Source organism: Ammospiza caudacuta, chromosome Z (genome assembly GCF_027887145.1).
Source record: "Ammospiza caudacuta isolate bAmmCau1 chromosome Z, bAmmCau1.pri, whole genome shotgun sequence".
Classification (NCBI taxonomy): Eukaryota; Metazoa; Chordata; class Aves; order Passeriformes; family Passerellidae; genus Ammospiza; species Ammospiza caudacuta.
Window position 1 is genome coordinate 11502059 of NC_080632.1, and position 25549 is coordinate 11527607.

At 38.4% G+C, this 25549-nt stretch overlaps 1 protein-coding gene across 1 annotated transcript in view; it reads right to left on the reverse strand.

Annotated features, from left to right (window-relative positions):
- Window positions 1–229: 229 nt before the first annotated feature.
- Window positions 230–25549, reverse strand: part of DTWD2 (DTW domain containing 2) — a 62446-nt gene continuing 37126 nt past the window's right edge. Inside the window, exons 4-6 of the mRNA XM_058824252.1 lie at window positions 22380–22569; window positions 2684–2812; window positions 230–536 (exon numbers count right to left, since the gene is read on the reverse strand). Coding sequence (XP_058680235.1) covers window positions 366–536; window positions 2684–2812; window positions 22380–22569 — 490 coding nt within the window. The 3' untranslated portion in view covers window positions 230–365. The remainder of the gene's footprint in view (window positions 537–2683; window positions 2813–22379; window positions 22570–25549) is intronic.

A 25549-nucleotide genomic window follows, 5' to 3' on the forward strand; every position in this document is an offset into this window, starting at 1 on the left:
ATCCATATTCACATTTCTTCTCTTTTTGTACTGGTAAAAGTCTCTCCAAAATAAATTCATCCAGTCATACTGAGGATCATATCTGACACCCAAGCGATAACATAACTCTAAATTATGTTCAATTTTCTTCCTCTTCTCTACAGGAAATGAGAATGCTCCTCCATCATCTGAACAAAGGCACCTGGGTTAGTGCATAAATGAAAAAGCTTGTCCATTACTGTTTGTCACACTGGTAGATAAACTCTTGCCGAAGAAGGACCTAAAAGGTGTTTTATTAGAGTATAGTCAACTGTTTGGATCAAATCCACATTCATATTCATTTGCTAGCTGCAAATATATCCCTCTGTACAGTCCATACAGCTTTCTTATATTTTAACATTATTCACCAGAAGCTCCATTCTTCTGAGTTTGCGTTTATTCTTTGGCATGGGCTTGTCATATAAGCCATTTTTGAGAAGATGTTCCTTGCTGTGATGGATCTGGGCACCATGCTGAAGTTGGAAAGAGCATAAAGCTTGAAGTGGATGGAGTATAGTCTGCAGAAACATGAAGGGGTGGGGGACAAAAGAACCCCAAGCTTTTAGAAAGGTATTTTAGAGACATCAATCATTACCGTTTTTTAATTCAATGACTACTTAAAAATGCTAATAAAATACAATTTGGATGATAAATGCTGTTAAAATATACCCTTTGGAGACACAAAAGGTGGACCTGAACAGAAGATGTACTGAAAAGAATCACAGAGCAGTCATACATGACCTGCATGGTGCCATCCCTCACTCCTTCCTTTGGAACCACTCAATCTTGACTTCAGCCCCAGCCACATTACTGTAAGTTATGGCTTTGAGTTGACCTCAGCAATGGACTACAATCAATTACTGCGGCTCGGTCAACAAGCTGCAATAAAATAAGTCACAATAACTAAGCTGCTTGTGCTTGCACAAAAATCTCTTGAGGCAGGGTTTTAGGAAGAGAGGAGGGACTCACGATCAAGGTACCTGGACTGCAATCCTGGAGACACAACTGTGTCCCTGCTTCTGCCCAGAGGTATTGCGTAGAATTAATGAAGCCACACAAACCAAATGTATCTCAAGTGATCCCTAACTGTAGACTCTTAATTTTCTGGTTGCCTGGCTAAGTCAGGGGGGCCCTATGTGCAGATGTAAAGGTGTAAAGCAATCACATGTGTAACTGCAGTCAGCAGGAGCTGAGATTCTACTGAGAAAAATATGACTCTTAAGAGCACACAGGAAAATTAAGTGACATACTGGTTACCAAACCAGCAGGGTTTTAATTTCCATGGCTCTCAACTTCAGTTCACTGTCTCATATGCTGGGAATAGCACTCAGGTCAGAGATGGTATAAAAAATGCATTAATGTAGCTCTTGGCTACTGCAATGCTTAGAGAAAACAGAAATTTTGTCTTTGAAAAGTAGGCTGGGCCAATTCTCAGTGGTAGGGGTGAATCAGAATATAAGACTGGTAACTATAGACATTAACTAAGCATTCACTGTAAGACAGAAGTTCTAGTGAAGGAAAAATATGTTGTCCTAGCACAACAAAGGAAAGGTAAATATAAAACCCCACAAATATACACAAGTTCTTGAAAACCATCTTTACTTGGAGTTCCAATTTCTGAGCCTCATTCTCTTGTGTGTCCATACACTTTGTCCAAATCTGGGTTTTATATCCAATTAATTTAAAGTTACGGTGAGTCTAGTGTCACAGAGGCAGACACAGAGATGGCCTACTATATATCATCCCAGCTGCAGGAGCAATTTTTGACCTGGACACCTTTTTTAGTAGGCAGATGTCTCATAGCTAATATACGAAAATATTAGCTAGCTGATGGAGAGCAATATGAGCACTCCAGGGTGAAGACTAGCATGTAGGGGGCACACGGATGGGCTTTAAATCTTTTTTCACAGATCATTCACTACAGAATTCTGGGCACACAGTTGAATTGCAGACTTGGCTCAGTGGCGTAAAAGTACTTGTAGGTGTTTTTCAGAGGGCTTATTAAATTGATATTACTAATGTCAGCAACAAAAGATTAAGAAGGACATTTTCTTAATGACCTCTTCCATCACAGACTAGTGGGATCACAATTTACAAGGAAAGGCTAATGTCCAATTAGTATTCTCTGACCTGGGATAAACTTAAACTAAAGAACTATTAAGTCCCAAATTCCTCCAGTGACATGTAAGAGTTGTGAGCCAGCTGGTAGGCAGACATAACCCAGTGGGTTACATTCCATGACTGAGGAATGCAGGAGATCAGAGGACCTGGCTTAAAAAAGCATTTAATCTTCAAGATAGCTGTAAGAGGGTATTCAGATCATCTCTGCTGTCTAGTTTTTGGAGAAAACAATTTACCTCTTTCCATGCAGTAACATACCTTATCTCCTGTCACAAAATGAATTAGGTTTTTCAGAGTTAAAGATCACTTTGTTGTGTTCGCTGTTGGAGCACAACGTGAAAGAGTCACAGTAATTTGAACGCTCCAGAGTTAAAAAATGAAAAATGGTATCCGTTGCTGCATTCGTGTTTTAGTTTGCTATGCGAAAAAACTATTACAAATGTCATTAAGATTTTAACTGTCAAGTTCTACATTAACAGCTAAGTACCTTTGCTGCCCCTGTACCATTCATAACAGAAAAACTCAGGTATTTAAGTTTACATACCTCTTGTATACTCTTATTTTTTTCCATGATGGAAAGAGCAACAGCTGCACATTCAAGAGTAGACAGACAGGTGTTTGTTGGTTGTGTACGAATTACATATTGACTTGAAATACTGGGTTTTAACTGCACCTGAAAAATAGCAAACTCTAGTAAAATAAATGGGCCAGGATAACACATGAGATACCTATTCTCTATACCGAGCAAAACACATCCCCTTTCCCTCTGCGTTCACTCATCTTCTTTTCTTTTTGGTCTTCCAAATGCCATTGCCATGCTACTGTTCAGTGTAATACACGTGAGCCACCATCACAAATAAAAACTGCAAAACTGTAACTGTATGAATGTGCAAAGGAAATACAATTTTTTGTTAGAGAAAGAGTAAGTGAAATTTCAGCAACTGATTTCAGTTGTCATATATATATGCTATAACAAAAACAGATTTATTCACTTATGCTTTTTTTATTACTCTAAACACACACAAACATGCAAGCTACAATGGCCATATAGTCATTAACATTTTCTATCTTGGCAAAATATTATTTGTCAAAGTTCTGAATCTCAGACTTCTATAAACTATTTATTCACACAACGAATTAGGTTTATTAGATTGATTAGAACTATTCGGAATCCTGTCTGAAAATAATTTACTGGCTCTGCCTGAAGTGATAAACACTTTAGACTATCTTGAAAATTAAAGGATTTTAAGAAAAGAAAATTTAATTCAACCAACAGTTCCAAAAGCTTTTACCAAATTTTTAAACAGTGGTTGAAACAACACCCAATTTACACTACTTGACTCTGTGTGAAAATTCAGATATTATTCCTGTATTCCTAAGATTTCCATCTCCACATATATCTAAAATGCAATTTGCAAAACAAATAATGTTTTAGCAATATTGTCAATACTCTTAACCAAAAATTCTCAGTTCTTTTTCCAACAACATTGTAGTGCAATACAAAAAACCCAGACACATCATTATAAAGGAATAAGTTAATTTTCTTTTTTTTTAAACTCATCCCATGAATTGTCTTTTATTTTTCTGCTCCTTGAAAAAATGAGTAAGTGATCCCCCATGGCCATAATATTGTTCCCATTTTGCCTGCAAGAAGTCTTTCACCATTCCTCACTTTATTCAATACTTTCCTCCTCTACTTTTCTCGTTTTTCCTTTTATTTGAAATATTTTATTTTCCTTCATCTCTCTTACAAGCAATTACCCATGCCTTAAAGTTCAAGGTATCCTATTTATAAAAGGAAAAGTTCCAGACTGCTGAAGAGACATAAATAAGCAAGATGAAATTCCACTGCCTTACTTGTCCCAATTTAAATGAAATTTAAAATAGTAAAATAAAAAAAGGAAACAAGAAAAGAGCAAAAGGCATTCTGGAAAGGACAAGCAAGTTAGCTATAAAAAGTCAATTTACTCAAATATAGGAAAATTCAGAAAAATTAAGCTTTTCTTGCCTATCTTTTTCAATTTGGCATGGAAAAACCAGAAAAGAATAAAATTACTTCAGAGGAAAAAAAAATGTAGAATGTAGACATCAGTGTAGGTAATGAAAAGAAAAAGAAGATAGTATTTTCATTTGTTATTCCTCAAGGTTTTATTTGGTTTTATGCCTTCTCTCTGTGACCACGTCTTCACCACAACAGCATAGGAAGCCTAGTTATTTGAAGTATACAGAAAACCATGCTGGAAGAAGGGGTCCCTACTTAGAAACTTCTACCTAGATATCAAAAAACAGAGCGAACTCAGTCCATCACATCTCCAAGACATGTCTTGAGCAGCAAAGCAGACATATATTCACACTTTTTCTCAACAGCTGAGAGCTACATTCTTCATGGAGTATCTCTCCAGAGGCTTAAACCACCTGATGGAGCACCTGCAGGCCCACTGGCTGCCCCCTCCTTGGACAGCGCCATGAGGCTTTTTTTCCTATGAGTTAGGAATAGTTCTGTCTGCTGCTTTCTATACTTCATTCCTTGGGTCTCATGCTGAAAAACACTTGAAATAATCAACATTCCAGAGAAAGAAAACTTATCAATGATTGCAAGACAACTTCTATAAAGAAAAGAGGCTTGCACACTGCCACACAACCATGGAGCCAAAACGTGTGTAACTGCAGCTCTCAAACAACTGACAAGGCACAAAAGGGCAACTTTCTAGCAACAGCAGCAGCAACTAAGTTTGTTCTTCCGTGAGTAGAAAGAGAAAGGATGGAAACAAGTGTCCCCAACCATTTTTCTGAAAAATTACATATTCCTTGGGATAAGATTAAAATACCACAGAGAGTGGTGGAGATCAGAGGAAGAATACGTGATCAAGACAACTGCCAGCTACAGTTTGTCTCTTAGGCTTCTTTCAGCATGCATTTTACCCTACTCTTTAAAGCAGCACAACCTAAATAAATCATCCCTAGTCACCTGAAATACAGTCAGGGTAGTCTTTGTCTACTGCAAATTGGGTAGACTCATCAAAGCTCCAATCTGAAACTAGATACATTTACTGAACCAATAAAGCATACAATACTCCACCCACTCAGAGCATAAACTGAATGGTAAAACAAAGCAGAAACAATACAGAAACAAAAACAAATTAGCATAGTTACTAAATATTTCAGACACAGGAAGATATCCTCTTGGAAAAAATGCCTAGACATATGAAATATTTAAATGTCCTCAGACTTGATTGGGTAGGAAGATGACTTATTTCATTTTTCCCCAAGAGGTCTAAACTTGCACTGCCTTTTGTGCAGTTAATAGTTTCAGATACAGTATTGCAACAATCTCATCCAAGTTTCTGCATTATCTATGTGCATTAATTCTTTATCTGTCACCTGTGTATCTCAAATCCAGCTGAACAAATTTAGTTCGAATTTACAGAAGTATTCATAGTTAACTTAAACAAAATCAGACTATCTGCCTCCTACACCAGACTTCAAAATCTCAGTTCAAAATGAGTATACAAAAAGAACCTGTTTAAGTACATTTCAAAATAACAATTATGACATTTTAGAAGTGCTTCTCCATAAAATGACAGATACGACAATACAACAACTTGTTTGCTTTTGCTTCAAAGTAATTTGGAAATCATATGCACACTTTGGAATAATATCAATTTCTATCAAAATACAGAAATGACAAGTTGAAAAAACAGCAGCCAGTTTAATATTGCTCACAAAAATAAAAAGAAAGAAGATGGAAACTATCTCAACCAAGTCAAACTAGAGAGAAATTTAGATAATCTGAATGCAATTATGCACTGGGATTCAGCCAAGACACTGAAATTAGTGTATCTGTTCTTTGTAAGTGCGAAGGAGTTTGGGGACTTAATTTCCAAGCCATCAGAAGTAGGAAGCAACACATAAAAAAAAGTTTCATTTCTATCTGTAACTGAAGACTCCTGCTTCAAAAGCTTGAATTTCAGCAAATCTCACAAACTGTTACACTAACTTAACACTGGCTTATCTGCCAATGCACCATTCCCTCAGCAAATGCTACAGCCTTTGAGCATTTACAAAGGATTTGAACCACAGAAAAAATTGTGACCCTTCAGTGTTTCTTGGGGGCAGAGTTTTTCTTCCTGAGTCTTCCTTGAACATGCTCCAGGCAACTAAAGACCCGGCTGATCTTCTTCAGCTGTTCAAAATTGATAGGAGCAAAAGTGTTGCCTTGATGGGGTCAAAGACCTGCTGTTTGAAATTTTAAAAATTTAAGTCAGTAAAAACAGGAAACTGATTTCTGCTTTTATTTTAAATAATAGAACTGGAGATCTAGCAGAAAGCTTTAAGTCCTCTCCTTAATATCAGTATCTTTCTATCTTTTCTGTGGTAATTTCTTCATCACTACTCTTACCAGCTTTATCCTCACCAGCTTTACTCTCCAAGAGAACCCAACATTATGCAAAATTATACTTGGAAAATAATGCATCACCAAGAACTCAAAAAAGTTAGTACATCTGTCTCACAGGGCACACTAAACAATTCTTTCCTGTTCTACAGGCATCTCAAAAAAGGCAGAGGCATAATATATTTTTCTGTGGCTTCTATAAAAAACTTAATACTTAAGATCCCTTCCTTTTTATGTTGATAGTGTCTTTTGAAAATCTGAATGTCAGCTTGGGAATTAATTTGCTTAACTTTTCAAGAATGAAGGAAGAAAGTACCATCTGTCCTCCTGCTTAACATAGGCACTAGTTACTGGTCATATTAATAAATACCTTTCAGAAAAAAAATTAGCCATTCCTTTAAACTAACTCAAAAGGCACCAAAAAAAATCTCAGAAAGAGTACAATCACATCTTGCTATCTTGCCCATCCTTCTAGAACCTAAAAAAAAATTGCTTTCAAGGTGCTAAAGGCAGTAAGAGCATTCTCTGGAAGCTACTGCAAAAACAACCTCAGACAGAAGAAGGGTGACAGGCAGGGTAAGATCTTTCAGTATCCGGCTTGCACAAGCATCTTTTACCTGTAAGTCAAAACAGTTTTCCGTATCTTACAGAAATTTCATGCAGTTAGTAAAATTAACTTTGTGCTGGAGAAGACAGGCTGAGTAAATTTAGTCTCAGCAGGCTACTGAAATTTAAATCAAGAATATAAATAAATTATCTTGTTCAAAACCTTGGCTTTAATTTAAAGTGACATCTTAAGAGCACTCTCGTCCTAAAATACTGGAGGGAATAACTGCCATGCAACTGTCACAAATGGAGAGTCTGAAAAAGTAGGTACCTGTCACAAAACACTCAATCCATGAGGGCATGACTTTAAAGACTCTGATGACTGGAAAAAGGGAAACATAAACTCCATTTTTGACAATAGAAAGCAGAAGATCTAGGGATCTACAGAGAAGTCTCATCTGCCAGGCAAGCTTATGAAGCAGATTCTCCTGGAAACCATGCTAAGACACATGGAAAACAAAGAGGAGACTGGAGAGAGCCAGCATGGCTTTACAGAGGGAAATCTTGTCTTCTGTGATGGAGCTGCTGGTGGATAAGGGAGCACTGGTGGATAAGGGCAGAGCAATTGGCACTGTCTACCTGTACATATGCAAAGCTTTGGACACTGTTTCACAGGACATCCTTGCCTCTAAAGTGGAGACACATAGTAATGACAGGACAAGGAGTAATGGGTACAGTGAAAGAGTGAAATTCACGCTAGATATTGGGAAGAAATTTTTACTGCAAGGGTGGTGAGACACTGGAACAGGTTACCTAAGAATGAATTGTAGCCATTACTCCTTGTCCTGTCATTGCAGTTCCTGATGAAGGGTCCCTCTCCAGCTTCCCTGCAGGCCCCTTCAGATCCTGCAAGGCTGCCATGAGGTCTCCACACAACCTTCCCTTCTCCAGGCTGGACATCCCCAGCTGTGTCAGCCTGGCCTTGTAGGGGATGTGCTCCAGTCTGTTTATTGACTTCATGTTCCTGCTCTGGACTTGCTCCTACCATTCCGTGTCCTCCTTGTGTTGGGGACACCAGAACTGGACACAGCCCTGCCGTGGGGTCCCACCAGAGCAGAGCAGAGCAGAGCAGAGCAGAGCAGAGCAGAGGGGCAGAATCCCCTCCCTCGCCCTGCTGGCCGCGCTGCTTTTGGCACAGCCCGGGGCACGTCTGCCTTTGTGGGCTGTGAGCACACACTGCTGGCCCGTGTGGAGTTTTCCATCTGCCATCCCCACCAAGTCCTGCCCCACAGGGCTGCTCCCAATCACTTCTCTTCCCGACCTGTGGGTGCGCCTGGGATTGCCATGACCCGGGTGTACGAGCTTGCACTTGCACTCTGTTGAACTTCTTGATGTTCCCACAGTCCCGCTTTCCAAGCCTGTCCAAGGTCCCTGTGGCTGGCACCCCTTGCCCGGGCATGTCCCTGCCCCGCACAGGGTGGTGTCATCAGGGAGCTTGCTGAGGGTGCTCTCCATGCCACTGTCCCTGTCACCAGCAAAGGTGTTGCACAGCATCAGCCCCAGTATCAGCCCTGAGGGACATGTATAATCCCATTCAATTCTTGTATGAATATTTACAAGTACAAGAAGCAAAAAAAAAACAAAAAAAAACAAAAAACAAAAAAAAAAAACCCGAAAAACCCACCCCCAATCCCCCCAAAAAAGGCAAGAAACAAAAAAACACCACCAACCTGGAATAGCAAGGAGGCCTTGCTATTCTTAAAGGAAGCTAAATAGATTGGCCTTCAGTTAAAACAAGTAACTGAAATAAAGTCCAAGTGCACATAAGCTGCAGCTCTAACCCAAAAGGAACAGTTTTATCTCCTGTAAAAGAACACAGCATGAGGCAGATAAAAATGTCAAAAAAACTAAGAGCTAACAGACAGTAAAAGTGTAAGGAAAGGAAAATATTCACAGGTAAACCATTAGAGAAGATAGGACTGACCTAGGAATATCTGGACTATATATTCTGCAAAAAATAATTGAAATACCATCTGGTTATGGTCTCAGTTTTTGTAATTGCACAATTTCACCTATAACTAAGGAAATAAATAATTTTATACTGCCATTAAGTTATGGAAAAATAATTATATTTAATTGTATGTCATATAGGCTATTCATGCCACCTCGTAAAATGACTATGCATTTCCAGTTAATTTCCAGGCATTGTATTTTTTTTGTATTTGGAGAAGAAAAAATCTAGAAATTATTTCTAGTAATATCTCTCTTGCTCTGCTTACATTTAAAAAATTAATGTCAGCCAACAGTTCAATATTTTATGCAGCACTATTCTTTTAATAATTAATAAAAGAGGAAAGTGTGGCAAGTAAATTCAGTGTGCAGAGTACGAACGCAGAGAATGGGGTCATGAAATCAAGAAAGAAAAATTAATTACTTGCTTTGTTACAGCCATTTAACTATAATTACCTGAAAATATCAGAAAATTGAAAATGAAAATTAAATACCTCAGTGTCAAAATGTAGCATCAATGCAATGATACTGTTCTTTGGAACCTACCAATTATTTTTGTTTTGTGTAATTTCTTATTTTCTTACTGTATGGGAAGAGCAGTAGGTACTTCCTTGGACAGAGGAAAAGCAGCAGAAGAAGCTCCTGAGAATAATTTTGGCAAGGGCAGAAGGGAATATAAAAAAAAAAAGAGTAAAAGAATAAAAAAATCTTCAATTAATCTAGCTATTGGAAAGCAAATTCAATAAAAATTAAATATATTTCCAGTTTACCTTTTACAAAATGTTCTTATCCCATGAGAATATCTGCATGGGTAAAATGGTACAAAATTTGCAAATGCTCCTGAATTGTTCTAGCACCTGGATATTCAAACATCTGTTGAAGGGTTTGACAACAATTATGAGAGAAAAGGAAAAAAAAAAGCTTCTGCCCAAGTGTGAGGAATCAGTTCAGTTTTGTTATGCCTCAACAATGGCTGTCAGAGGCCTGTGGGAGAGAGGCTGCACATGTCCAGGAGGCAGCTAGGAGAAGATGGAGGAAAGCCTTGTCCCTGGGGGGACTCTGCTTGGCAGCCATTTCATGTCTCACAGGCTGCAGGCAGTCAGCAGGGGGACACCACAGACACTGCACCCCAGAGACACTCTCCAGTCAGTGGCAAAAGGTCTCTGCCAATGGATTGCCCTGGGATATCGGGCCAATGGTCTCCTGTCAGCAGGTGGACGGACTTTGGGAGGAGCCAGGGCATAAAAAGAACTGCACAAGAAGCTCTGGGGGGCCGTTCTGTTGCCTTTTGAATCCTGGGGGGCTTTTCAAACATGATCTTTGAGTGTGGGCTTTTGGCTTGGGGCTGTCCTTTTGCTTTGGAGGCTTGATGATCTGGGTTTTTTTGAGACTTGCTTGTCGAAACTTGCTTTTGAGTTGAGGGTTTTTGAGCCTTACACTTTTGCCCTGGCCCCAGCCTTTTGGCTCTCCTGTCCTCGCTGGCTCTTGCTCGCCTTCGCGTCTGCCCTGCCCTGTGCCCTGACCAGCGCCCTGCCTGCTTCACCTCTGTGTCCCTGCCTGAGCCACCTGTGTCCAACCCAGCCTGCCTCCGAGCCTGCCCACAGCCGTGATCCTCACCGCGACTCTGTCCAGATTGCTGGACCTTCTCCCTTGCGAGCACCCCTCCCCTTGTGTCTGGTTGCCCATCGCCACAGTAGCCATCCACAGCCATGCCCCATGGACACAGACAGCACTCCCTGACCTCCAGTGGTAATGCTCTCCCTTTCCCTCTGTTCTCCCTCTATCCCATTTTTCTTCCTCTTGCTCTGTCTTCTCTAGCCCTCTTTGGTAGAGTAACTCCTTTTTATCTTGCTTTCTCATTACCAATAAATGGTTCTCAGATGCAATGTTTACCCTACTTGGCTTAATTTTGTTCCCAACCATCATTGTTAAAAGAACTCCTTGTGGTTCCCCACAGTGAAACACAACACCAAGAATAAAGAAACATACACATCTGGCATCTGGTAAATCATCTCACACCTTTCAGTCAAAAAGAAAATGTCACTGTATTGAGAGTTAATAAATACATACTTACCAGAAAAATGTCAATTACCAATGTCATTCAAATTAACCTAAATGTCACATGGACAGAATACTGTTGATTGCTCAGCATCATATCTCAACTAAGCCTACAATCCTGACTCAAAATAATTCCCAGTTCTGTCTCTTTGATCTCAGTTTTCTTAAACAGCAATTTCTAACAGTCCTAGCATAAAACATTTTGTTGTCTTGAGTTCAATTTTGCTTTTTATGTTTTGGTAGTAATAAGACAGCAGCTACAAACTTAACACATCAAACATTTCACAATATGTAACAGCTGTTAATGATTATGTTTATCTTACAAGTCATTATACACAGGATAGGTTATGAACTACTTACTTAATGAAAACAAGTTTTCTTGCTACAGCAAAAATTGCACAGTTGGAGAAAAACCAATATAATGCACAAACAAAAATTTACTACCAAGGCTCACAGGGCCTCCTCCACTCTAAGGACAACTAGGCTACCCTGTGGGATTATTAGTAAAATCACTATTAGTAAATAACACACTAGTGTCATACACAGATAGATAAGAAATGTGTTTGGAACAAGTCAGTGAAAGTGCAGTGTTTTTCTTCCATGAGTACGGATGGATGGTTGAATCCATACTTGCCAGGACCAGCCTTACTACAGTTTTCCCCGCTGCAACCATTGTGGCTGGTTTTTGTTGCCTTGGCTTCTGATTTGTCTCCTGCCCACCTGCACTTTTTATTCATGATCATACTTCTTTCTCTTGCAGAATTAAACTGGGCATTGTTCATTTATTTAGGTTCTATGGCAAAATTTAGTATTGAATTTCTCTCATGCAAATTGTAAACTGTAACAAATAAAAATAGAGTGAAAAAAAGCATAAAGATAAAAGGGGACTGTAAAAAAACTCATTTACTACTTGGCACTATTTATTATTTAGCCCTCATAAAATCACTTACTGAAGTCTCGTAACTGTGGAGATGAGAAAAATTATTTTTCTCTACATCTCCTGAGCTCATTGAATAGGAGATTTTATAAAAAATTCAGAGAGCAATCAGAATAAGAGTCAATTAAGATAGAGCCAGATGACAACAGTGACTTGATATTTTGCTTTTACTTCTGTTCTGGGTGTTTTCTGTGTGAAGATGAACAAATGGTTTTATATTTCTACTTTTACATTAATTGTAACCCACTGTCAACGTGTTAGACAGTTTGCTATACAACATAAACTGTATTACATTTGTGTCTGTGGGCACTAACTACATTAGAAGGAAATTTTAACTTTCTCTGGAAGGAATTTATGTAAATGGCCGAGTACACTTTAGAGTAACTGCTTGCTCCATCAACGAAATTCCTCTGATTTTTGAACATGTTTTCAGAAACAAAACGCTATTCATTCCTTATTCCTATAGGCTTGAAAATGGCAAATTCCCAAATAAAGTTTTCTTATCTGAATATACCAGAGAACTAGATGACAAACCCCACTTCCTGTTAAATAATATAACTATTCAATGAACCGCAAAACATTACGGTTTCTTCACCAACTCATTCATGACTTTACCCGTCATTAATGGAAAAATAAAGAAATTAAAAAGAAAAAAAGAAATTATGCATAGTGCATAGCTGAGCAAATTAAGTTATGCATTAATTTTGTATTGATAGTTCTGGTATTGCTGCAAGTTGAATTGCTGACAGAAGACCCTACAGCCAACTACAATTCAGTGTCCTACACCTTTTGACACTTCAGCATTTCATCACATCTACCATGTAATTTACTTTAAACCAGGTGGCATTTTATAACTTCCTGTCTAGCATTTAACCCTTCAGGGGAAGCCCATGGGACTCTTCTACCTAGTAACTTCAGTGGCACCACTTCAACTGAAAAGCAGGTTGACCCGTAGAGGAAGGGGTTTTTTTAATGTCTTTTAAATAAAAGGAGTGGCAAGAGTTTGTCCCTTGCTTTCCATACTCTGTGAGCAGCTCTTTTCTTCTTTCTTAGTGCTCAGTGAAATCCTGAGAATAGTTGGCACATCTCTTCACTGATTCCTACAGAAAAGTTAGAATGCTCTCCCAAAGAATCCCTATGATGACAGTTTCAAGCAAGCGGTTTGATAGGATTTACTCTCAGACATCCCATACCACCTGTGAATCCACGCTTACCCCACAGAGGCCACACAAACAGAATCCAGTAAGTGCTACTCACTTTGCACAACATGAAGTTTTGACAAGAGCAACAAGGTAAGTTGGCAAAGAATTCTTTAAACAGATGTTGATGTGACTGACTTTGGTGAAAGATCAATCCTCTGAAATCTCAAGGACCTGTTTGTGTTGACAGCTACTCAGGCATATTACATGATGGCCAGCGAACAATTGAAAAGAAACAGAAATGCCTAAGTGTTTACTAAATATTTAATCACATCTTCCAAACTGTAACAGATTTGGGCCATGTTTCTCAGAAGCTGAGAATAAGAAAAGCTCCCCCTGCCTGACAAATTGCTGAAGTTCTCTTCCATTGACTGGAGTTCTAGACAGCACATAACCTTGACATTTCAAATTTATAGAGCCTTTTCAAAAGACAGCACATCAACTATGAAGTGGTATCATTGCTTTTAATTAATCAGTTTATGAGGTGAAACAACACAGTTTCTTGTCATCATTAACACCTTTTGTACACCTTCCCTTTGTATTGAAGACAGTGAAGCGTTTTGAAGGATTTTTTGTAGTACTATGGTATTTTAATTTAACAGTAAGTGTTCTTAACAACCTGATTATATTGTTTGCAAATAGAATTATGTTTAGCAGACTGTACCCATCCTATGCACAGGGAGAGAATGTCATGACAAGGTCAGACAGAAGGGAGTAAATAAACTTAGCAGGAATGACCCTTTGACAAATGCAGTGCTGAGTAAGAACATTTGTGTAGTACCCTGAAACTTTGCAGTTTATTGCCACAAACAAGTTCATAAATCATCCTGAGGGTCTTGCCTCAAAACCACTATGTTTACCTTTAATAGGGAGCAAATGTACAACCTATTTTAACAGCTTTATGATGATTCATTTTACCACAGGATTCCTAGGATCTCATATAAATATGAGCAAACAGCTTAAAAAAATGTTTAAGAAAGAAAGCATATGGTAGCATTTACCTTACCTACTAGCAGATCACATTTTTTCTAGTTCAAGGCCATCAGACTGTATAATGAAGAATACCTAAATTCAATAGGAAAAATGGGGAAAACTGAATTTAAGAAAATGTTTAACTACTCTGGGCAAAATTTGGCTACTATACCTGAGCTGAAAGCCCATCATAAATAGAAAGACATCAAAATCTCAGTGTATTTATTTATTTTCACAGAATCATAAAATAGTTTCATTGGAAGGGACTTTTCAAGGGTCATTTAGTCCAGACCCCTCCACCTGGCCTTGTTGAACCTCATGAGGCTTCCACAGGTCCACTTCTTTAGCTCATTCAGATGCCTCTGAATGACATCCCATCCCTCAGGAGTGTCATCCCACCACTCAGCTTGTAGTCATCTGCAAATCTGCTGTGGTTGCACTTGATCCCTTTGTCTGTGTCATTACTGAAGACACTAAATCACACTGCTTCCAGCAGAGACTGCTGAGGGTACCACTTGCCACTGATTCCCATTGGAACACTGAGCCCCTGACCCTCACTAAACCACTACCCTCTGGATGTGACTGTTCACCTACTTCCTCATCCACCTAACAGTCTACCTATCCAATCCATCTCTCTCCAATTTAGAGAAAAGGAAGGTGTGGGGGACCGTATCAAAAGCTCTACAGGAGTCCAGATAGATGACACCTGTAGCCCTTTCCTGTAGCCCTGTCCACTGATGTAGTTCCCTCACTGTAGAAAGGGTTGGAACTAGATGATGATGGATTCTTAAAGTCTCTTCCAACCCAAACCATTCTATGGTTCTACAATTTGCAAAAGAAATTTCTGTATACACTACAGAAGACTCTGAACTAATTGCCCAGGCAGTAAAAAGCAAGTAAGGGGAGCTGCAACGAACTCAGGTACAAACAAATACAGGAGAGGGTATCCAAGAGACTGGGCAGATTGCTGGCTGGAACATTTCGGGGGCATGGAGCATAAAGGCGCATCCTGGGCTGGGCCTTGCCTTTGATGAGGTGACGCCTTGCACTGCACACCCTGCTCTGGGCCTGTGTCCCAGCCCTACAGTGGCCAGCACTCCCTGGCACAACACAGGCAATACTCCACACCTGGCCCTGGAGCCCCAGTCTTGCCCCAGAGTGGCCAGATGAGGGAAGTCCCACCTGGGGAAAGGGCACAGGAAAGCCAAAGGGTAGCTTAGCCAGGACACAAAGCAAGCAGAGGTCTTGGCTCTATTTCCTGCTGGACTTCCTATCAGCTGAACACCACAAACCAGAAGTGTATGCTCTTTTCTACAGCTTTTCTGTCTTTCTCTCTTTCTTCTTCTAATTTCATCTTCCTGGAGTTTTGAGAAACTTAAAATGGGATGGGCTTGGAGCCTGTTAAATTGAATGGGGCACCAAGTTAATGCTTTGTGAAGTGTTTTATGTTGATTGTATGTTGCTTTAAACTTTTGCCAGGATTCTCTGCTTTTCTGAAGCTGCCATTAAAGCTTTTTTTGTTGTTTGACTGCTTGAGGATATCTTGTCAGCATTTCTCCTATGCATCTAACTCTGAGTAGATGTGAGCCCCTTTAAGAAGCTTGCCAAGCCGTTTTTTTGGGGCTTTATAGGCATTACTTTACATGTGATGGAATTAAATCTACAAAGACTGCACATTAAGAGAAAGTCTTGCATGAAGTTAATCAGTCATCATATTTCATTACTACTACTAAACAGAAGATCAGCAAATTGGAATCCCAGTTCCAATTAACAATTAAAAGAATTTCTGTACTTCACCAACAGTTTTTCAATTTGTATTACAACAAGAAGCGTTCAAGGTGTATTTTGTGCAAAGATTTCAATGCAGGAAAAATCTTATCATCAGTGGTATTGCCGAAGTGCATGACAATTGAACAATTCCAAATCTGGTTCAGGATTTGAAATGTTGTCTTCTCTATATGAAAAGTCCAAAATGTACACAGATAATGTAGTTAGCAGCCTAAGTTTTCTTCTAGTTGTCTGTGAATTTTTGTGCCCTTTTTTTAATAGGAGGCTTCTGGTCTGAACGGAACAGCATGTGTGCATTCAAGCAAGCAGATGTGCATCTAGCTCTTGGGCACTAAATTTTGCATCAAATTTATAATTATAATCCCAAAATCACATTGCTGACAAGTAAATTGCCCAGTTGTAAAAAAAAAAAAAAAAAAAAACAGTTTTTTAATATGCTTTCATTAACATTTATCTACAGTGAATTTCCTGTACTGTATCAGTACTGTATTAATGTCCAGTTACTGAAATTCACACTCCTTATAGAACTCCCCACTGTGTTATCACTACCACTTTCAATTACTTACTGCCATGATGACATTTTGTCACTTAACTAGTATACCTTTGGTATTACTTCAGAATATGTTGAACAACCTGGATTCACTGCAGGCTGCACTAACAATTTCTCTACAAACCGTAAAATAAAATTACAGTCACTATGAAAACAGACCAGTTACCAATGCCTTGTTTAGCATTTTTTAAACAAGACAGCATTTCTTTGTATGACACTTATTTCTATTGAGGGTATTTGGTGAGGGATCTGCAAAAAGTGACCTTTGCACTGATCCAGTCAGATTGCTTCTGAAGGAGCCATGAAGCAGGTACGTAAACAGCTTCAGTAAATTTGTAAGATACATCACCTGTTTTCAACAGTTGCATTGAGCTAGACCAATACTGCACATATATCCCTGGCTCTCCTAATCCTATTCTTAATCAGATTTTCCACTAAATTATTAATATTAGTACAGTGTACCTAGATATAAGGATAAGCAGAAACACAGCCAACAACATGCAGTACTCATGCAATCATCAAGGACTGTGATAATCTTAAACTGTGATGTTAAGACTTTCTGAGTCTTCGCTGTTGACTGGGTAAGAAAGCGTTGACACAGGACTGTCCTCAGAAAACTGACAATTCTAGAGCTGAACATAAATTTTGTGGTCAAAAGATCATTTTGGATACTTTATCCTTATTTCAAGAACATGTGCATCGATTGTCCTGGAAGTTTTGAGCATTGGAGGAATGACTTTTCCTCCTCAGAACAGTCATGCATGACCTTATATACACATAATGCAGTCTAACACACAGGAGATTAGCACTCTTCTGATGCAGCTGTGTGAATAGATCAACAAAATTATAATAACCATTTTTAGTTACATGGCCCTTACTAAAAATGATCATGTAGAAGGCCTGCTTTGCATCAGTTGAAATACTTTCTGACTATTAAAGGGCTACTGCAAATAGATGCTCTTGATATTGATAAAAAACTCTAGTCTCCAAATCTCTAAATGTTCACTAAAATGACGGTATAGGCAATGTTTGTGAAAACCTCTGAATAACAATTAGTCTTTACACGTACATTCTTGCAATTTCTGGATGGTTCTGCCATATATTCTCAATATGGCATCTGAATTCTCTTGCTGGAGAAGAAATTCACAAATTATTTTCAAATGTTAAAGGAGTAAGTCAGTAAGTCAGATTTAATGATAACTCCCTGATCTCAAAGCTACCTCTTATGTTTTAAAAGCTCAAGCAAGACTGCAGACAGATCTGTTAAACTCTTTCAAAAGTGACATCTTGGGCTCCAAAAAAGCTGGTTAGAAAATAAATTCCACCTCAGGGAAGGAAGAGTGAGAAGGGAGAGAGAGGAAGAGCAAGAGATCCCAAGCATAATCTAAAGTTGGATATCAAAACATCAACTTGCTTGAGAACCAGTGCTTGACAATACAAGCATACATTACAAATGCTCATGACTAGTCAAGCAGATTTAAGCATACAGTGCAAGCTGAACTAAACAGTAAAGCTCAAAGGTTAAAAATTTGCTGTAAGAAACCAGATTTCAGATGATGATACCAATTTTCATGTAGCGAAGAAAGTATAAGGAAAACAAAATAGATGTATTAGAAATTGTGAAGGCATGATGGAAAAAGAAAATGAGGTATTGAATATATGAATAACAGCAATACTGTGATGAATGCATAAATAGGATAATTTGTTGGCACAATGCTGCTGACATTATTATGCACAATAAGTGACAGAAGAGTGCATCGACAAAGAATTAAAAAGTCAGGAGTTTAGTCATCTCTCCCCACTATGCTGTGCTTATCTTCTCTTAAACAGAAGTGGCTTCACCCACAGTGGCCTGTGATTGCTTCACACAATACACCACCACATGAACTGTGACAAATGGCTAGTTCTTCTCTCAAACTACTGCATCAGCTTCTCCAAGGTAACTGAATACCTTCTCTGTATCTCCTCTGCAACAGCAGCAGATGCTGCAGAGGAGATTCAAAAGCCTGCAGACCCCTTCCTCAGTTGTGGCTATGCAAAACATCCTGGGATAATGCGCTTCTCAGAGGGTGCTAGTTTATGGAGTACCCTGCGTAATCAATGTAATAATCATATTAAAGACTATTAAAGTCACAGGAGGAGCAGCTGACTGAGCTCAGGGTGTTTAGCCTCGAGAAGAGGCAACTCAGGAGAGACTTTATCACTCTCCACAACTCCCTGAAAGGAGATGTGAAAGGGTGGGGCTCCGTTTCTTCTCCCACACAGTTAAAAACAGGACAAGAGGACACAGTCTAAAGGTGCCCCACGGGAGGTTTAGGCTGAAAATTAGGAGGAACTTTTTTACAGAAAGGATGATTGGGCACTGGAATGGACTGGTCAGAGAGGCAGTGGAGTGAGTTACTGTCCCTGAAGGGGAAAAGACTTTTAAGGAAATACAGGATGTGGTGCTTGGTATCAGTGCCAACAAGCTGACAAGGTGGTGTTCTGTCCTAAATTGAACTTGATGACCTCAAAAGTCTTTTCCAGACTTTTGAGTTGGTGATTCTGTAAAGTCACCTTAACCCCAGTGCCTCATAGGTTTTTGCTAAAAAGTTTGTCCAACCTCATGCTTTGTAATTTAAGAAAAAAAATTCCATTCCATTCCACAATAAGAATGATTCTGGATCAAGACATAAATTTACATTTTTCTGATAAAGTTAAATATGTTAGATTCATATATATCTATTTCCTCTGGGGCTTTCTGGAAGAGCGCAATTTAAATTTCTTTTAACATTTTTTTCAAGGAAAAATGCTCTGCTGACCGAGCTGTTAATTAACAGAGTTTTTATTGGAGATCTCAAGATTTTAATACTAATTTAATACAACAGCCAAGTTTATTAAAATATCCCACAGTATCTTGAAAATCATTCAACATAGCAGTTTGTATTACCCAAAATCAGCAAAGCTGTAAAGTAATACAATTAAATATTCCTTTCAATGGCTCGAATCGATGATGTCTTTGTAGTTAAGAATTGCTAACGTCTTCATTACTAAAATAGCTCTTTTCTACCTCCAGAATATTGATTAAAAGCACACATCACCATTTATTGAATAAGTCTAGCTTCTTTTTGTATTACAGATAATGCCACCAGGTATCACATCCTCTTCACTTTTTACATCCCCCTCTATAAACCTTATTCTCTCTCTGGGGCCAAAAAAGCCTGCCTTCTTGAATTTCAAATATAGGGACATTCTACTCACTTTTGTCTCAGAAAATTGCAATATCAACCCAAAGTTTCAAGATATGATCAGTAAAAACTTTTTTCAAATAGAAAGCCATTTACATGGTCATTTAAATATGAACTATGGCGTAGAAAACAAGAAATAATGCAGAAATAGTAAAAAGCCAGAAAAACCCTACAGTGTTGGCCATGGTATCTAGATCAGTGAGAAAGATGAAACAGAACGCTGTTAAAGGTTGAACAAACTTTAGTCCCTAACAGTGCTGGTGTTTACTTGCAGACAGTTTTATAACTATGTTCTCCCACATTACTGCTAATTTTAACCATTAATAAGTTTCTAGGGAGCTGCACAGGTGCCTCAAGACCATTTCAGCACAAAATGATCAAACTTAGTCTAACATCCAGGTGTGTACAGAGCGCTCCAACACAGCCCTTGCACGGCTCCACACCCAGTGGGTGTCATCACTGAGCCTTACCTATCTCACCGGTGACTCTGTGCAGCCACAGCGCAAGCTCTAACTTGGCACAGCACAGAACAAATAAAGCAAAAATTACAGTCAAACCACTAAATGTAACCTTTAAACTTGATCTAAGAGATTGATGTCAGCCAGGTCACACCTCAACATGGGAAAACAGTTTTCCCTGCAGGAAGCTATTTTTGCATTTGGGAACTCCAACAATGTCATCATAACACATCCCTGTGATTTGAATAATAGAAAGTATCAAGTAGCGTATAAAATAAAAATCAAACCAAATATTGATTATAGCTCTGATATATTTACCATCTACCACAGTTTAAGAAAAAAATTAATACTTTTATTAACTTAATACTTCAAGAATCATTGTATCACTGTATTCATTTACTCTAAGAATTTAAACCCTTTAAAACAAGAGCAGCAATGCAATTCCAATAAAAAAGAAGGATATGGATGTCAGAATGTACCTTTCCTTGACAAAAGGGCCAGATAAGAAGTTGAGTGTTGACGAATAACTGCAAATGCTAAAGACTGCAATCGATGCAATACAGAATTCATGTATGCACAACAAAGCAAATCTACGAAGAATGTTTTTCTATACTCATGCTGTCTGCTGAATTTTTTTCCTAGAGCTTGAAGTATGATCCCTTGCATTGCTGTTTCATAAATCAATGCCTCTGAACTTTCTCAGAAAGGAAGACTGTGACTCACCCCACAGCGACAAGACGTATCCAGTCATTAGTTCTGGTGCCCACTTGCAGGGAGGAAAGGTGCACAGTAGCCAATTATCCACTTCCATCCAGAAAATCTCTCTGGGCTGTCACATCTCTACATGTTTTTATCCATGTTCATGTATAGAGGGTTATAGATTAACACCCTACACCTACATTTGCTCCCACAGCTATGAAATTTTGTACAAAACATCTTAACATACAGAAAACAGTTATGGGCAAATTAGGTGTCTATAAAATCACATGTAGATGTGATTTATATCTAGTCTTTGTGGTGTAATAACCTCCTATGATAGGAACACATTTGTTTGCAAACATTAAATGTTTTTTTTTCATTTGTTGTAGTGCACAGATACATCTTAATATCTTGGTGAAATCTAATGCAACAGAAGAATACATGTCAAGCAACAAACTGCGTATTATGGATTTTTTGAAAGATAAATTATTTATATATTTAAATGAGGTTTCATGCATTATAGTCAATATTACTGCTCAATCTTCTAAGAGGTTTTTTTGGTGTAGTATTTTACTGCATTTTCATTCCATTATTTTTACATGTTCTATCAATTCAAAGTCTTTATCAGCTCCAATTTGCCTTAGGCAGGATTTAATAATTTAAAAAGCATTACTTGTATGTAAAATGATCCATAAGCTTGCTGTCCATTATTAAAAATAAAATACACATTTTAACAGCCTCAGGGATACTAATTATGATCCAACAATGAAGGGAATTATTTTCTCCATTAGTAAAACTGAATAAAAATGGCAGCTTTGTCAAAAAACTAAATGTACACAAACAACCCTAGTCTGATGAAAACACTTAAGATACAGATACAAAATATGAATATACAGTCAAATGGACAGTATTTGTAAAATGTTACCTGAGACAGAATTTTTAATATGGTGGAGACGACATATGAGAAGAGTGTGATGCTTTCCTAAGAGGCTGAAAATTCAACTTTCAGCTTTCATATTTCTGCAATGTAAAATACTTATGCAGGGGAAAAGAAACACTTATTTCAATCTTTCTATTCTAACATCTTAAACAAGACACTGTTGTGTGTTTTTCTACACAAATTAGTTTTCAATTTTGCAAAACAATGATTCACTATGAAGTTACATATGCTAGGTGAAAATCAAAAGCAAATTTCAAGTGAGAAAGTAGACATTATCAATTATCATATTATCAATATTTACAATTATCTTTCTTACAATCTTACAGATTGCCTAAATAACTGTTCAAGTTGTCTTTCTCTTGTTGGCTGGTTACATCCTCAGAAAACTACCCCCTTCTAACTCATTAGAGGCAAGAATCTACTAGACAAACTTTGAATTTTTATTTTACAGTTTATAACTCACTTGCTTGGGAAGGCGGAAGAGAGAATTTTTGTAAAATATATCTTTAGCCTGACTCCATGTTCCATCGATGATAATCATAACAGATGGACTAGAAGACATCACTGCAACTTCTTCCAAGTTGGTTGCTTCAGCTCCAGGATACAAAATTAGAGTATTGGGATTTCTGCACACAGTTGCTAATTCAGGATACCTTTAATGCACAGAAACACAAAATCAAATTAATTCTACAAAGTTTTCATGATGTACACATACTTTCAAATATTAGCTCCCACTCATCTCCACCAAATTTTACTTAAATTTCCCTTTGTCATCTACCACTTTCTCCTTCCAACACCTCTGAAGCTGTTGGTTTTCCTCCAACACCTAAAGTGGGGGCAGCTTCTAAGTCAGGGCAATCAAAAAACAACCACAAAAGTGACCAATGAAAGCTGAATAAAACAATATATCATATCTTTTGCAATGCTTAATCACTACTGTAATGTGTATTGGAGCCAAAGACATTTTGAATTGTTTACCAAAATTTAATACATGCATTCTAGAAAAAATTTATCAAACACTTGGCATAAAATTACTGCAATTATCCCATTTTTAACCTTATATATAGATAAAATATTAGCAATTCATAGTCCACATCTACAGGACACTTTTGAAAATGTTATCATTTCCATTGGTTTGGATTTTTTTTAATTACTATTTATACTAGCTGGTACAGTTATAGTTCCCATTCTTTTACATGCTCTTCTTCCTTCCTGTTGGCCTTCTACACTTGTCAGTGGTACCACAGATGCAACGGCTGCCTATTGAGTGTACAGTTAATGTACACGGAAACTCCTGAAGTGTTTGCAGGACACCACTGTCCTAGCCTATAAAAATCTGTGAAAGACATTGTCATTTAAATAGTACTCCAGGTTCCAAAAGCCAAGTATAAACTAGTCTGGCCTAAATACTCCAGGGATGGGGCAGCCACAGCTTCTGCAAGCAACCTGTTTCCATGTCTCACCCCATAAGGGTAAAGAATTTATTCCTAGTACCTGATCTAAATCTAAATCTACTACTCTCTTCCAGTTTAAAACCATTTCCTTTGTTCTAGACCTTGCAAAAGTACCTCCCCAGCTTTCCTGAAATCCCCTTTAGGTACCAAAAGGCTTCCACAAGGTCTCCTTTGGAGCCTGCTCTTCTCCAGACTGAACTACTCTAACTCTCAACCTTTCCCATAGGAGACGCGTTCAGCTCTCTGACCATCCTCATGGCCTTCCTCTGGACTCATTCCAATATGTCCATGGTCCATATCTTTTCTGTGTTAAGGGCTCAGAGCTGGACACAGTACTCCACAAGGGGTCTCGCCAGAATGGAATAGACAAGCAGACAGGGGAGAACTCAAGAAAAGGCTAGTCTTGTAATAAAGAACGCATTACTTGTCTGGAACTCATTTCTCAGTCTTCCGTCTTGCTTCAATCAGAAATCTTGAAGAAATATAAAGCAAGGGTTGACTGCCCAAAGCATGTGACATCAAATAAGAAATTAATTCTACATAGTACCGCAGTGGTTATAAGGTGTAAACTGATTTGGTAGGATGAGAAGAGCTTTATGCAGTTGAAACACCATGTGAAGTGGAAAGAGAAGCCAGCACATCTTAGGTATATCGGAATGGGATTAACAATAGTCAGCACATAAAGTGGGCACTTCATGATACCTATCAAGATCCACTTGGTGCAAGATCACAGATACAGGCACACTGTAAACATCTAAGTTCACACTGATGAATTTCTATTGTCACTGTCACCTTTTAAGTTCCAGAAACCAGGCATCTGCGCCACTTCTCCAAAAATCAAGCAATAACATGTATTTGTAGGGGGAAGCAGTGGTAGGAGTGGGGAGGACTAGAGAGGGAAGAAATGGTTCATAATGGATTTTGAGTTGATATATACAAGGTGTACCTAAACCTGCACTCCATTATCACTCTCTGAGGAGGCATGTGAAAAAGCAATTATAAGAATGTTAAATTCAGACAGGATTGAAGTGCAAGACATTGAAATCCTGAGATTAAGACTCAAATGGGACCATAAAGGATGTATATGAAATGAATGTGGAATGGAATTCAGTGTACCAATAAGCTGGAGAAAGTAGTCCACCATCTGACCACCCTCACTGCCAGCCATCCTCCCTCCAGCAAACAATCCAGACTGATTCAACACTGTGTTTCATTCCTGTCAATGTAGTTTACTACAAAGAACAGACATACAAACAAACAAAACCAAAACATACCGATTTGTCTTTCCAAAATGAACAGGAAAATTGTAAATAGAAACTGGAAATCTGTAAAATAAGCCTGTGGCAAACAGTTCTTCCCATTATTTTTTAAGCCTTACTTACACTATAGTAATTTGGTATCATTTTAATTTAACCAACAATTGTTACGCAAAATCAAAAGCACGAGGCCATCCCATTACACGATATCTAGTACCCAAGGCTTAAAACTGGTCATTATTTTCATGTTTGTCTTGAGAACCCAAGTCTTCGATTTAAACTATCCTAATTCTGAGACAGAAGAGATTTTAAATCCCCTTAGAGGATTAAAAAAATCCTCTAAGGGGATTTAAAATTTTAATAATTCATTTAATAAATGAATTATTAAAACTATTCCAAATCCGTATTGATTATGAAGCTCTTTAAGTTTATATTATGAACACCACAACTGATGTTTTAGTTGACAGTTCAGTTGAAAACACTGGTTTTCAATGCATACTCATCCAAGGATCATAGAATCATCACAACTTCACAGAATGGCTTGGCTTGGAAGGGACCTGAAACATCATCCTGTTCCAACCTCCTTGCCACAAACTGGGACACCTTCTACTAGACCAGACTGCGCAGAGCCCCACACAACCTGGCCTTGGACACATCAGGACAGGGCATCCACAGCTTCTCTGGGCAATCTGTCCCAATGTCTCACCACCCCCAAAGTAAAGATTTCTTCTTAATATTTAATCTAAACCTACTTTCTTTCAGTTTGAATCCATTCCCCCTTGTAAATAGTCTCTCTCCATCTATCTGGTATGCTCCCCTCCTGTCCTAGAAGGCCGCACTTGGCTCATGTCCTTTCTAGGATGAACAATCACAACCCTCCTAGTCTTTCCTCTTCCTAGTCCTTCCATCCCTTTAATTCCCAC